The sequence below is a fragment of the Solanum verrucosum genome, unplaced genomic scaffold, assembly GCF_900185275.1.
Source record: "Solanum verrucosum unplaced genomic scaffold, falcon-dt-bn FXZP01000015.1, whole genome shotgun sequence".
Classification (NCBI taxonomy): Eukaryota; Viridiplantae; Streptophyta; class Magnoliopsida; order Solanales; family Solanaceae; genus Solanum; species Solanum verrucosum.
The window spans coordinates 1,213,371-1,229,584 of record NW_026020070.1 but is presented as its reverse complement, the minus strand read 5'-3'; the positions used below and the strand labels follow the sequence as shown (position 1 = coordinate 1,229,584).

The window sequence follows — 16,214 nt, the reverse complement described above, 5'->3', positions numbered from 1 at the left end:
CTCCCTCAAGCCTCAAGTCACCTGCAACATCTCTAAAAGAATCATGAAGTAGGCCATCAATATTGTCACGCATGTTGGAACCTTCCTTATTATTATGATCTGGATTATTTCTCGAGGAAAAACTTTCCCCATGAAGAATCCATTTGGTGTACCCTTGCACAAACCCATAAACAACCAAGTGATCCTCTACCACATTTCGATGATGCCACTTACAATTAGCACACTTATTTCATCTCCTTTGGAAGCTCGTTCAAAAGCTGTATCAAGAAAGTTATTCACACCACTGATATACTCATTGGTGGATCTCCGGAGACCCATCCAACTTTTATCTCCACTATCCATTTAATATTAAATATCCTATATGACACCAAAATCAAATTACCAAGATAAGAAATAAAAGAGAAGATTCTGAATAGCACACCAACAGATTTGGTTCCCTTAAAAACTTACATTCAACAGATTTTGATCAGTGGCTCTATCTTATTTTATTTAACAACATAAATGAAATGTCTTTTTTCCTTGAACTATTTGTTATACATAATCAGCTATCTACTTAACAATACCTATTTTACCTAGAATTTCAATTAGTTAAAAGAGAAATGATATAAAAAATTTAAAATCTAAAAACTCAATCTTACGATAATAAGACACGACAGTAAAGTGAAATGATTTTGACAAATCTAAACACTTAAAAGATGTAATGGATTTCATATAAAAAATACAAAATTTCATATTATTTTGTCAAAGACAACAACCTCACTCAAGAAACTAAGCAGCACACGATTGCAAGACTCCCCTTGAGAGGCTGAGTTAATGTTCAAAACCTTATGTGTAGCTCAACCGACCTAATATCTACTCAATCAGTTCTAGAATCCGCAATGGTCACAAAATAGAACATGAATCAGAAAAAAAGAGTAATAGGAAAGTCACATAAAAGGGAAATCTTATCCAACACTCTAAACTTACTATACATGTACAACATTTAGAGAGCACATATATGGGGAAACAATCACCTGGAAATGATTATAAACAACACAAAAAGAAGAGTAAAAACCAAGATTCACACACACATCAATGGAAATGAGAATAGAGTAAAAAGAAATTGACTACAAAATTAAGAGACAAGGGAATATTACCTCTTTTTAAGCAGTGAATGGCTCACTACATGAAAACTTTACTAGTTATGACCTTTTAAATTAAAGATAAGCATAACTAAGCTAACTAGGAAAATTTGAGTTAACAAGTTGAGGGTGTTGTGTCTCTAATTAAAGACTTCTAAATAAATTTAAAGGTAAAAGAAAAGCATAAAAGGACAACAAAACCAAAGTCACTAACCTCACTCAAGAAACTAAGCAGCTCAATCGTAAAACTTCAAATTTATAAGAAAAGACAAGGGGCAACCTTAGAGAACTTGGATGTATGGTTAAATGTAGACATGCATATCTAAATCTAGGAGTAGCCTTAGAGAGGTTGAGTTAACACTCAAAGCCTTATTTTGTGCTCAACTACACCAAGGATCTACTCAATGTATTCCAAAAGCAAAAATGATCTTAAAACAGAAAATACAATATTTATCACAAAAAGAATATTAAAGGAGAAAACAAAGAACTACTCAATACCTAAAGTTTTATCCGGTGCTCAAAGAATAAAGAGGTTGGTTTCATAATCAAAACCTTATTCTATGATCAACTAGACGCTAGGTCTGCTCAATGTATTCCTGAACCAGTAATGCTAGTTAAAAGCACCTGGTAACCCTAATGACAATCATTAAAAAAATTACGACCTTGGACTTTTGTTTTCATTTCAAGAAGAATACACACCACCACTACACAACTATGTTCAGAAGAAAAGCTTTCTTGCATTGGTACACTAGGGAATGAATGGACGAGATGGAGTTCACTGAGGCAGAAAGTAACATGAATGATCTGGTTTCTGAAGCTCTTAACTCATAACAGAGAAAATTGATCATGAAATATTTTTTACAATAAAGCATAAAGTGAAAGTTTTTCCAACATTCTAAACTTACAATACAGACCTTAAATCTGAAAAACACAGTCATATGGAATGATTTAACTAAAAAATGAATAAGCAACAACGAACAGAGATAAGTAAACGTAAAATATCTAACATACACACAGATATACATCAAGGTAAAATAAGAGAAACAGGAACATTACCTCTTTAAGCAGTGAGCTGAGCTTGACGACCAACTTGTAGTTTGTCCACTAAAAATTTTAGACAAGAAGGAAGAAAGTATAAACTTAGAGATTGAAAATTGTAATCGAATGAGAGAAACAAAATCCCTTAATGTTCGATTTCAATGACTTTTGGAGTTGAAAAATATTTCAGTTCATTTTATTCTTAGAAATCGTTTGTCCTGTTCAAAAACTTGAGGTTTTTCGATAGATAAGAATTATCATGTAGAATGAAGAATCGAAACTCATCTTTCATAACATTAACTCTCCCTAAACTAAGAATTTCCATCTAAACATTTTTGCAGAGATTTCTCAATCTTCACCAAAATTGAGATACACACTCTAATGCACAATAAGATTACATTATAAACATAAACTCTAGCAAAGAACATCTACTTCACAGAAACCCATTTGTCTATTTTCAAATTTTTTTCAAGAACCCTTCTAATAAATTTCTAACTTTGAAGAAGATGGAATACGACATACCTGTAGCTGCAGAAACGTAAAACCCACGAAGAAGAAGACCCAAAACCTGCAGATTCCTACAAGGAAAATCAAAGAAGAAGGATTAAAGGAAAATGATACTTTTGTTCTTCAGAGAGAAAGGAGAAAGTCGATACCTACGAGGATGAAAAGTCTGAAGAAACAAATTAACCTAGTGATATTTTACCTTTTATTTTATTTTTACAATTAATTAAAAAAAAAACTCTTTTGGCGGGTGTAGTAAAATTAGTGGAGGGAAATAATTGATGGAAAATAATTGAGGGAAGGAGTTTGGCGGAACCATTGCGATAGAGTACCTAAGGCGACAGTTTGTAGGAATCGTTGCAATAAAAGATACTATGGCAACGGTTGTTGCAATAATGCAACGATTTACTTCTTAAAGAGTTTCATTAGGTCCATTTGTCTATTGCAAAGGTTATAACCGTTGTGAATTACTGTCTATTGCAACGCATATTTAGTTGTTGCTAAATAATTGTTGCTATATTCATGTTTTCTAGTAGTGAAATCATCTCAAAATCAAAGGCAAATCTCACAGTTACATATGAATAAGTAGAGCCCGGATCAAACAACACATTAGCCATCAGGTCATAGACAAGAGTTATACATGTGATCAGCACGTCGGATGCCTCCGCCTCATTCTTGCCCAGAAAAGCATAACATTGAGCCCTATTATCTTGTGGAGCTACTTCCCTGCCTGGTTGCACGTTACCCCTACCTCCATTACAATTACCATTACCATTTCCTCTACTTCCACAGCCTCGCTGATTACCTCCTCGCCCACCTTATAGACGTCCTTAACCATTATTACCATTCCCCGTGGGTACCACTGCTCTAGACTACTGCTACTGCGCGAAATCTAACATACGTGGGTGGGGATAATATCTCCTCACAGGCCCAGGTTTACCATAGTTGTAGCAAGTACAATCAAAAGATGGTTTGCCGTCCGTCGAAGGCACGCCAGTTTGACTATTCTGAAAATTATGAGATGGAGTTCCCGAGTAGTTACGTGTAGAGGCTGGCATAGCAGACTGAATTGGATTTGCTGCGAGTGTGGGCCTTCCAGACCCCTTAGAGTAAGAGCCTTGAAAGTTATCTGAATTCTTTGCTCTTTTTGTCCAAGACTTAGCTTGACCGTCTCGCCTCACCCCTTCCACTTTCTTAACATAGTCTGTCACCTCATTAAAGCTCCTCCTTGCAGAAATCATATGAACATATAATACTTGCAACTCAGAATTCAAACCTCTAATAAACAACCGGATCCTCTCCTTCTCAGTAGTAACTAACTGCGTAGCATATCTGGATAAGGCATGGAACTTGGCCTCATAAGCAGCCACAGACATACCACCTTGCTCTAAGGTCATAAACTCATCCTTCTTGAGATCCCTCAAAGTTCTAGGCACATACTTTTCTAGAAACAAAGCATGAAATTGGGTTTAAGTGAGTGGAGGTAAAGTAGAAGATCTGCACTTCATATAAGCTCTCCACCACTTCTTGGCCTCACCTTGAAGTTGGAAAGACATGAACTCAACCCCATGTTGGTGAACAATACCCAATTTATGCAGCCTCTCATAACAGTCTAAGATAAACTCATAAGAATCTTCAGTCTCAGAACTAAGAAATACCGGAGGTTTAAGCTTTAAAAACTTAGTCAACAAATTATGCTCGTTCCCAGTGATAAAAGAACCCAACAATGGACGGAAGAAAGCATCAGTACCTACAATTCCACTCGTCTTGGGTGCAGTGCTTGCCATAGGGGGTTTAGCGCGAGCCTGAGTTGCTTGAGCAGATGGGAGCACTCCAGGACTAGCCAACCCTTTCAAGAATACCATAATCTGCTGAGCTAACACTGGATTAATGGGAAGAACAACTCTAGCCTTAGTCTGCACCTCTTCCTCTTGTCCAATCTCCTCAACATTCTCAACCTCTCCTTCTATTTCCTCATGATGCATGAGAGGGTTCTCGTTCACATGAACATTCTCAACAGGTACCTCATTTTCAGCATGCGCTACTCTTCCACGGCCTCTACCCCTAGCTCTTCCTTTACCTCTGCCTCGACCGTGACATCTCGCTACAGATTCATCAACTGGAACATTGACAGGAGCTACGGGCCTAACACTGTTATACCTAGTATTAACCATCTGCAAATAGAAGAGTGAAGGAGGTGAGATACCAATTTGAATCGCCAGATACCAATTGGAATTAAATCATAGCACGAAATGAGACAAGAGAAAATAAAGATTTCTTAAAGTTTTATAGCCTCTCGAAGAAAAGTAAAAAGGCGTCCCCGTACGGTTCCGTGAGACTCTATTAGACTCATTTCAGTACATCGAGATTAACAAACCTTGGCTTTGATACCAACTTTGTCATGACCCAGACCGTCATGATTGGCACCCACACTAACAATCCGGTGGGAGAACCACTACTACAACCCAAACTAACCAAATAATCTAAAAACTAAGTCAATTAAGTTATAAAAGTTAATTAACTAAACAAGTGCGGAAATTTAATACCTAGAACCTAAAAGTCAATGTACCAAAACATCTAAGCAAAAGATCCAAGTCTAAACAAGAAGGGATACATCCCCAAACTAATGAACTAATCAACTAACTAGAAAAAATATCTATGTCCGAAAATGATGGACATAGACAAAAGAGAATCCCATGGCAGCCCAGAAGAATTGGCTCACCCTTGAATTCAAAGCGACGATCACTAGTCTTCTAAGCGAGGTCTGTCAATAGTTGCGTGAAGATGCCCTGTACTCAACAAATATAAGAGTAAGTGCAGTATCAGTACACAATGACAGTGTACTGGTAGGATCACGCGGCTATCCCACTAGTGCAACATAAACAAGTCAAACAACATTATAATCACAAACATATATATTAACATATACAACATCATCAACATGAAGAAACAACAATGCATTTCACATTTATCATCACATCATTGGTCCTCTCACGGAACCCAAACCCAAACCGTTAGCATGTCGGAACGTGGCAATCCGATCCAATAATTATGCCAGAAAGTGGCAATTCGATCCAAATTAGTTATGCCGGAACGTGGTAATCCGATCCAAATTAGTTATGCCGAAATGTGGCAATCTGATCCCATTCACACACCACATTAACAAACACAAGTAAATCATCAAGATCATACATTTAAGTCATGATTTTATGGCAATGATATTTATCTATCTCATTTACAACAAGTGTGATCAACATTGCAACATTCATACATACACAAGTATCATAATGAGGCAAAAACAAGCATACATCACACAAACATAGAATCACAACCATCACCTACCTCGAAACAAGCTTGAAACCCTAAGAAACTTGATCCTTCCTTTTTCGGATTCGTTCCACTTGTTCTTGGTCTACAAACAATCACAATAACAATCGCTAATTACCCGAAACTATAAAAATTCTTGAACCCTAGATCAAACCCATGATCCCAACTAACCAATTAGGGTGGTTTTCACCATAGAATCTATAACAAAATCCTCCCCAATTAATATTCACCCATTCTATTAGGTTCTACGGATCTAGAAACGGATTCGAGGAGTGAAAAGCTTACCTTTAGCCTCAAGAATGCTGAAAAATGAGTATGAGTCGCATGGAGGGTCGTTCCTTAGCTCTGAAAGTCAAAAAGTTCCAAATAAGGTCGTTTAGGGGTTTATTAACGACATTAGGTAGCATCTGGCCCGCCACAACGGCTATCATCCCGCTATAGCGGCGGCGCCAGAGCGACCTGCTTCCCCGCCATAGTGTCATTTTCAAACCAGTGAGCTATTCATCTTTCCTGATGATTTTAAGTCTCGTCGTACCCGCCAAAGTGCCCCATATGCCGCTATAGCGGCCCCGCCCGAGCGGCCAAAATCCCACCAAAGAGGCACAAATAGAACTAGAGAGTAAATTGAAAGAATTCCAAATTCTCATTTCACAACACACCTCTAACCCTCTACAATCAGAAAAATATCATTTATGTTAAGATCGATTTCGGGAGTTCTACTCCCCCGAATTCAATTCCGTAAAGTTGTACGGTTTCCTTAACAAGTTATCTAACTACTCATTCAATCAATCTCAAAAACAACTCACTCGATGTTTACCAGATTTACCCACACCTCAAGGACTCCGATTTCGTCCAAATCTGGACAAGGTTGGGAAAATACAAATACTACGAAAAAGTTTTTCCGACCCCTAATTTCCCCCGTTAGAATTTCTAAAACGACGGAACCTGGTCGTTGCAAAGATAAAAAAGAAGGTGTTGACGAAGCATGGAGGAATACCGTTTTGCAACCATGCCTGGATATTGTGAAAAGATTTCTCAAAAGTGATGATCACAATATTATTATTGAGTGAACATAAACTATCATTATCTCTATCTTGAGTTATTTTGTCAGTTCGACACTTTAATTTGGACCTATTTTGTACAGTTTGTATCGTATTACACACACACACACACATATATATGATATGACCCTTCTTTCTATATATATTATTCTTGTCTATAAAAACATTGTTATTTATAGAGCAACTATTTAAGCTTTATAAAAAATATTTATTTTAAGTTCCGATCCAAGCCCAAGCCCCAAGTCCAAGTCCAAGTCTTATATATTTAGTATATATTAATATAAATATGTACTTACACAATTACATGAGATCATTCATAATGTCAAGGTAATAGAGTGAGAAAATAAATGACCATAAATGTTCGGAAATATTCTACCATAAAAGAATTTGAAAGAATAGAATTCTTAACTCAAAATTTAAAATCCTTACATAGATAAAGAAGAGAAAATAGTAAATTTGCCATCGATCGGTAATGATCATTTAAGGAAATATATTCTACCTAATTCAATCACGGTGATGGAATCTTGATTCAATAAAATCTTTATCTATTATTATGCTGCACAAGTTAAGATAAATACTCGTAATTGAAATAGTTATCGATAATTGTTCCCTTCTCTCTAATGGAATTAGACTTAACACTTATCACGTGTTGTTAAATAGTGTAAGAATTGACGCATTATCACTTGAATATATTCCGTCAGAAATATTGTTTAGTTCTTTCTACAGTCCTTTTGTAATCGATCTTTTCGTCAATTCTGTATGTGATCTCATAACAATGTACATCTGGAAACGTCTTCCTAAAATTATTTAAGCTTAATCACCAAAATTCAAGGTGACGTATCTGTATATTTTTTCAAGAACTATTCTTATCCTAAAAGATATTAATTTTTTTTTTATATATATATATATATATTAATTTGGTATACCAATTAATAAGTTTATAATCACATTTTTACTATAAAATCACAGTTGTATGTGATTTCCTAACAATGTACATTTAATAACTTTATCCTAAAATATATTTAATAATAATTACTAAAATTCAAGTTGATATATCTATAAATTTTTCAAAGTCATTCTTATCCTAAAAGATATCAATAATTCTGAATATGGTATGTCAATTAATAAGTCCACAAAAAGATTTTACTATAAAAGCTGAATGCAATTTCTTTCATAGCCACCATCAAGAAATATATATATATATATATTTTACATAGTATATTCCATCTCAAGCAAGGTTTGTACTTATTAACTTTATATTTAGAAGATTTTTTAATTTCTGACTGTATGCATAAGTGGTTTACATGAGATTATTTACTATTGTAAACTAATTATTATTTTTATTTTATTTTATGTGTAGCTAAAATGAATACTTTCATCAACAATAACAAGTTCAACAAGAAGAAAGTGGCGTTCATAATGGGAGCAACAGAAACGAGAAAATCTTGTCTCTCTGTTGACCTTGCCATCCATTTTTGAGGACAAATAATCAACTCGGACAAAATGAAAGTATATATGGGACTTGAAATTGTTACAAACAAGATCACACACACTGAGAAATAACGTGTACGACACTATTTGTTAGGTGTATATATATATTTCCAACAATATTTATATCGAATGACTACCTAGATAATTTAATAGTAGTAATTGTAGATTATAGTGGAAAATATACTTTACTATTAAAAAATTATTTATTCCAATTCTGAGAAAGTTATTGATCACATTTTCTTGGGTGAAATTGAGCCAGATTTCGACTTCACAGCTGAAGATTTTTGTTTGCAAGCTATTGTCTATTTAGATTTTTTTTTGAAGATTTAACGTATTCTAATTATTGTTGTAGGGTCAAATTTGTATATTGAAAAACTTGTCGAAGACCCTGTGTTCATGTTCAAAATAAGTATAATACTTGCTTTATTTGAATTGATGTAGAGCAATCAGTCTTGAACAATAGAGTTGACATGAGGTTTGATCAAATGGTCAATGCTGGTAATTTTTGTAATAGTTTTATGTATCAATCAAGATATATCAAAAAAAGATGGAGGAAAAATCTTTTCAAGGTCACATACAATTTCTTTGATTTCAATCTGCATTGGCTCAAGATCTGCTCACCTTATAACCTTACTGCATATAGCTTTAAAGAAGTTCCCCAACCTAATCAAGGCTAATGAAACATTCTTCGGCAATCCTTTTCAAACCTCAATTTGGAACAAGTAATGCATTATAAAATGAGCATCATGGCTTTTGTACCCTGATATTTTCATCTCATCCACATCCACACGATCTGATATGTTTGAGGCAAATCCTTTTGGTAATTTTGCATTTTTGAAGACAATGCAAAATAATCATTTTTCTTCTGGTTTCATGGTAAACCAAGATTTAGCTAAATGAGCTTTTCCATTTGTATTATCTTTCCTTGGATGAAGCTCCTTTCGTATCCCTATTTCTTGCAAGTCATAGTGAGAATTAATGTGATGTTTTGACTTTCCTGGGATATCTAATGAAGTCTCAAGCAAACTATCACATATATTTTTCTCAATATGCATCACATCAAGATTGTGCCTCAACTTACTATGTTTCCAATATGGTAATTCAAAAAAGATGGATCTTTTCTTCCATGGACCCTCAATATTTCAACGTCTTTTCTTGTTGCCCTTCGCAAAAACATTATTGAAATCATGTAACTTTTCAAACACTTCTATGCCCGACAAGGATGTTGGTGCAGGTATATCATCCTCCTCTCCATTAAAATATTTTTTGTCTCTTCTAAATGGATGATCAGGAGGCAAATATGCCTGATGACCTAAGTAACACATTTTACGACTATGTTTGAGATATTGAGAGCATGTGTCGTAGTTACATGTGGGGCATGCTAATTTTCCCTTAGTACTCCATCCAGAAAGCATTGTTAGCACTGGAAAATCATTAATTGTCCACATTAAAGCTGCACGTATTTGAAATGTTTGATTTATATGAGCATCATATGTTTTTATCCCAAATTCCCATAGTTCCTTCAATTCTGCAATTAATGGTTGTTGGTACACATCTATATCCTGTCCAGGAGATGATGGCCCTGGAATGATCATCGACAACATCATATACTCTGGCTTCATGCAAATCCATGGTGATAAATTATAGTTCATCAACATAACAGGCCAGGTACTATGGGAAATGCTCATGGTTCGAAATGGATTGAAACCATCACTTGAAAGGCCCAATCGAACATTATGAGGATCTCTTGAGAAGTTTGGATGCATAGAATTAAAATCCTTCCAAGCTTCTCTATCAACAGGATGCCTTATATTCCAATCATTAGGTCGTTCAAAATTATGCCATCTCATTGCAACAACTATTTCAGGAAACATAAACATTCTCTGAAGCTTAGGATTTAAAGGAGAGTACCTTAAAATCTTTGCTGGTATTTTAGAGCTTGCATTAGTCGTGCCATCACCCTCATTTGACCATCTAGAAGACCCACACACAGAGCAATTATCTTTCTCCGCATTTTCATTCCAAAATAACATGCAATCGTTAGGGCATGCATGTATTTTGTCATAGCCGAGACCCAAATCTTTTATCATTTTTTTAGCTTTATTGAAAGACTTAGGCAGTTGAGCAAAGGGAAATGCTTCTTTTAACAAGTCTAACAGATCAGTAAAAGTTACATCATTCAACCCATGTAAGGATTTAAGCAAGTATAACCGAATGATGAAACTCACCTTACTGAAGTGATCACACCCTGGATATAGCTCTTTTTTTCCTTCATTCACTAATTTAAAAAATATCTTTGCATCTTCAGATAGCCCATCTATCTCTCCTTCTACATGCCCTGTTTCACCCTCTATATTTTGAAATGTATCATGAAGTAGTCCATCAATATCATCATGGTTGTGTGAAAGTGGTGTATTTCGTGAGGAAAGTCTCTCCCCGTGAAAAATTCCATTTGTTGTATCCATCCACAAATCCATTTACAATCAAGTGATCCTCCACCACATTTCTATAATGCCAATAACGATTGATGCATTTTTTTTGCAAGGGCATAATATTTCTAATTGAAATGCCTTATCAAGAAAATCATTCACTCCACTAATATATTTATCACTGCATTGTCTGAGACTCATCCAAGTTCTATCTAAATTATCCGTTGATATCTATGCGACACAAAAAGACAAAAATAATCAAATTTATGATAAACTATGAAATATAAAGACAACAATGTTTTACACATGAAGAAACATATCTCAAAATGTACATGGAGAATATGTAGTTTAAAACTCATAGAAATCACAATTCAATTTACAACCAGCATTTCATAGTTTTTCTTAATATATGAAACAAATATCAAATTTCCCTTTATCATTGGAAATATATACAAAACACTGATCTACATGACCTGTCAAGAAATAACTTTAACAAGCTTATCATGCTTTCAAATTTATGTTATTAAAGACTTATGAACATTCAAGAAATGGAAAATGGTCGCTGGATTCGCATGAAGTTTGGTCATATTCTAACACACCAATAAATCGCCTTGAGGATTCAATTCTTTTCAAAAATGTATCCCTACTGATTTTCTTTTTGATAGGAAATCAAGGCAAAACAGACTACAAAAGTGATAAAACAGATTTTTAAGGCAATAATATTGATCTAGAATTTTACGAAGTTTCAGATTTTCATGTCAAAAAGTCTAATACTAACCAGTAATGAATTTCAGGTTTTTCCATTTTCATGCTAATGTATCTCTTATTTCCTGTTGCTCTAATGTAACTCTTCAACAATAAAGAAAGTGAAATTTCTCACATCCTAGCTATTCAAGTGAGAGGTGAAATCAAGTAAGACATCATCAATGCAAGGGTAATCAAAACCGATTGAATAACTTATGGAACAACAAATCCAACATCAATATCAAGAGAAATATTGTCTAGAGTAATGAATTTCACCATAACTACCAACAAAACTTTAAACCCACAATAGCTAAAACTTAATGGGAAAAACCCACAATCAGAAAAAAAAATACATCAAATACAGTAACTACACATTAACGATTAAATGAAAAATAAGAGATTCAAGAAGAATACCTCAACAGCTCAAACTTGAAGTTCCTTCAGCTATAACCTCAAAGATGTCAGAATAGAACCTTCAGCTGTTGAAGAAAAAAAATCAAGATTTCTCAGATTTCACAAGCAAACCTTGAGCCCTCCATTTCCTTCGGTTTCACAACAGTTTCTAGAGATAAATGGGTTTACGATTGAAGAAAAGAAATGGTTTAAGTTTGCCCTAAAATTACAGACAAGAAGAACTTACCATAAGATTCAAATCCCTACAAAACTCCACAAGCTTGCCCTGAAATTGTGTTCTCCTTGTTGAAAAATAGGTCCAAGAGAAGATGGTGACAGTGTATGGTCTTCTGCTTGTTGAAGAGATGAGAAATGTCTTTAGAAAATATTTGTATCAATATTCTGATAGAAAGAAAAATAAATTAGATTTAGAAAATTGTTGGCGTGGGAAACAATGTTAAATGTTGATGCAACATCTATCAACAATGTTCAATACTTTTTCCAAAAAGAAAATCCCTACTGATTTTTTTATAAGAAATCAAGGCAGAACAGTCTTCAAAAGTGATTTTTTGATTTTTTCTTTTAACTAATGCTACAGGCCTACAACAATCATAAAAAGTAAGGAAATCATGGGTCTATGTTGGTCAATTTGCAGGTTTAAGCTTAAAAAGACAGAACCTGAATCAAGTGCTAGTAACATGGTGGACAACAATGATAGGTCATAAGCTTCAACAAATTATGAAGGTTATGCCTGCAATAATACTATGGGGAATTTGGAGTAGAAGAAATATCATTAGACATGGGGAAACATGACATATAACAGAGTTGTTTATCAGGTTACTCTAAATGTATGGCAATTTGTAGTGACAATTTTTCTAAGTTTGAAACAATTCCCCACCAACTGGTTAGACATGGTATAATTCTTAGAGGATGACAAGACAAAGATTTATTATAAGAGGATCATTGGAAGCCCCCAAATGCAAATAGCATCAAGTGTAACACATATGGTTCAGGTAAAGGTAATCCAAGCAACAGTTCTTATGCTTATTGCCTAAGAGATCAAGAATGTAACCTCATCTATACACAAGCAGAAGAGATATCTGAAAATTATACTACAAGGAAAATGAGAGATGCCTTGGAATATTAGAATTATTGTGGAAGACACTCTAGCTCTCACGAGGACGACAACAATATAATACATTTCGAGAGTTACCATCACAGGGGAGGAAAGTTCTCAATTTGGACAAACTGGAAGTACCAAATTTGAGAATCAAGAGCAAGATAATCAGGTGAATAATTATTTTATAATTCATGATCAGATACGAGTACATTTCAAGAAGAAATCAACGAAGGATCAACTATAGAAAAGTTACAACATAGTCTACATTCTATTAAAACAGGAAATAGATCTAAAATAATGTCAAACAATAGCACTTTTGATAATTAAATGGAGAAAAAAAAGAGGTACTTCAACAATTAGAAGAAATCAGTAAAGGAGAAAAGAGGAAAATCAGAAGTATGATGATTATATCTAAGAAATTATCTACCAATGAAACTTCACAACAACTTATATACATCGATAAACCGAAAAAAAACCAACCGAGAAATGCGAAAAAAAGGGGAAACACTAACAAGTTACAGCCATGGCTATAGCTCAAGCGACCATGGCAGACTCGGCCGGAGGCAGGAAGTGCTGACAGGAGTAGATTGTGCAGTGCTGTGGATGGTGATGATTGGCAGAGACTATCACTTTCGAAACCAGTAGCAAATTTTAGTACCAACCAGTAGCAAATTTTAGTTTCTTCCATTTTCATGTTAATTCTATAACATAAATCTTCAACAATGACGAAAGTGAATTTTTGACATCCTACTCAAGTGAGAGGTGAAATCAATGAAGACATTATCAATACAAGGGTATTCAAACCCGATTGAATAACTCATGGACAAGAAATACAACATCAATGTCAAGTTAGATATGGTCTAGAGCAGTCAATTTCACCATAACTCCAACAAAACATTAAACCCACGATAGCTATAACTTAATGGAAAAAAACCCACAATCAGAGAAATACATCAAATACACTAACCACACCCAAAGATTAAAGACAAAAGAAGAGATTCAAGAAGAAAACCTCAAAAGCTCAAACTTGTAGTTTCTTCAGCTATAACCTCAAAGATTGAAGAAGAGAACCTCCAGCAGTTGAAGAAGAAAGCCAACATTTCCTTAGATTTTACAAGAAAACATACAACCCTCCATTTCATTAGATTTCACAAGAGGTATGAAGAGAGAAATAGGTTTAGATTCGAAGAAAAAAATGGGTTTATGTTTTCCCTAAAATGACAGACATGAAGAACTTACCATAAGATTAATATCCTTGCAAAGCTCCACAACTTCTGTGTTCCATCGATATGCTCTGTGTTCTGCTTCTGCTAAGCTCCACAAAATGGATGAAAAATTGGGTCAAAGAGAAGAAGAGTGACAACTTTTGTGCTCTGCTTGTTGAAGAGAGGGGAAATGAGCTTAATGTTTGCCTCGTTTGTATCGATATCTGATAAAGAGAAAAGTAAATTGTATTTACAAAATTAATTAAAAATAAAATATAATGAAAAGCTTTTGGCGGGTTCAGCCAAAATAAGAGAGGGAAATTATGGAGGGATTTAATAACCGTTCCAATAGAAAAATATTCGCATTAAATGTTGCCATAGATGACTTTATGGCAACGATTATCATAATTGTTGCAATATGTAGGTCTATTGCAACGATTTTCACACAATGGCAACGTATTTATTATTTAGCCGTAGCAATAATATCCAATCCTTTTGGCACATCTCAAACCGTTGCAATAGACCCTCTATAGTAACGGTTTCTTAAGCGTTGCTAAAAAATCCGTTGCCGTAGGCCTAATTTCTAGTAGTGCTTTACTAACAAAAAAAACTTTTTGTTTCTCTTAACAAAAAAACTTTTTGCTATAATGATAGCACCCCCCACAAATTTTGTGGTAAACCTGAACTTATAAGTAGGACATTCAACATTTCCTTCAAAGTTCGGTTTTTTTTCTATCAACAATTTTATTAGATTAAGGTGAGTATGTTCAGTAATTTGATGGATGATTCCATTTTTCAAATATCTTTATGCAAAAGAAGATTCATATTCTCCACATCTAACACTTCTAATCATGACAATCTTTTAAGCCAACTGATTTTCAAGTTCAGTTTTATATTTCCTCTATGTTTCTAGTGCTTCATCCTTACCATTCATCGAATAGACATAACAATATTTAGTGCAATTGTCAATAAAATTTATGAAATACTTTTTCCCACCACGAGATAGTGTTGACTTCATATCACAAATGTCAGTGTAAATCAATTCTAAGGGATTAAAATTCCTTTCAACAACACATACTTAGACATTTTGATTTATTGCACTAGAAGTTAGGCAAAACATCTAAGTTGATTAGTTTTTGCAAGGTTTTGCAATTGACATGTCCCAAGCGTGCATGTCACAAACAGTTTGATTCAAGCAAGTAAGAACAAACAGAAATACTGAATTTGAAAAGATCTACCATGAGGTAACCTTTTCCTACAAATATTTTGTTCTTTACTTTTTATAAATTTCCAAATACAGACATTGTTTTAGAGTCAACACCTTGTCAGATGTCCTTTTTAGAAGGACCTTTCCATAACATTCAATTTGTTATAGAATTACCCATGACCATAGTCTCATTGGTACAATAAGGGCAATATGATCAAAATGTTTATTTTACAACACAAACATGACATATCACTTTTCACCAATTTTCATGTCTATACAAATAAATTTATTTTTAATAGATATATCTTTTAATGAAAAATCACAATATTGTATGTGACACTTTTTAATCAAAGAAAACAATTCTTTTCTACGAGTAATATAATTTTGTGGTTTTATACTAGCCATATCATATACTAGTAAAAGAGACACAACGACCACAATATCCAATATACTCCAAAAATTTTGTGTGTCTAACATAATACAAGAATGTCATTAAATTTCATATCTTGTACTTTCAAATTTAATTTTGTCTTTATCACAAGTAAAGAACCCTCCACATTTTAAATATGTTTTC

The 16,214-nt window shown here is 34.2% G+C and overlaps 1 protein-coding gene across 1 annotated transcript; it reads right to left on the bottom strand.

The window, feature by feature from the left end:
* Window positions 1-9,684: 9,684 nt before the first annotated feature.
* LOC125823860 (uncharacterized) lies at window positions 9,685-11,019 on the bottom strand. Its single transcript, XM_049503231.1, has one exon. The coding sequence runs from the start codon at window positions 11,017-11,019 to the stop codon at window positions 9,685-9,687; it is 1,335 nt and encodes a 444-aa protein (XP_049359188.1).
* Between the last annotated feature and the right edge of the window lie 5,195 nt (window positions 11,020-16,214).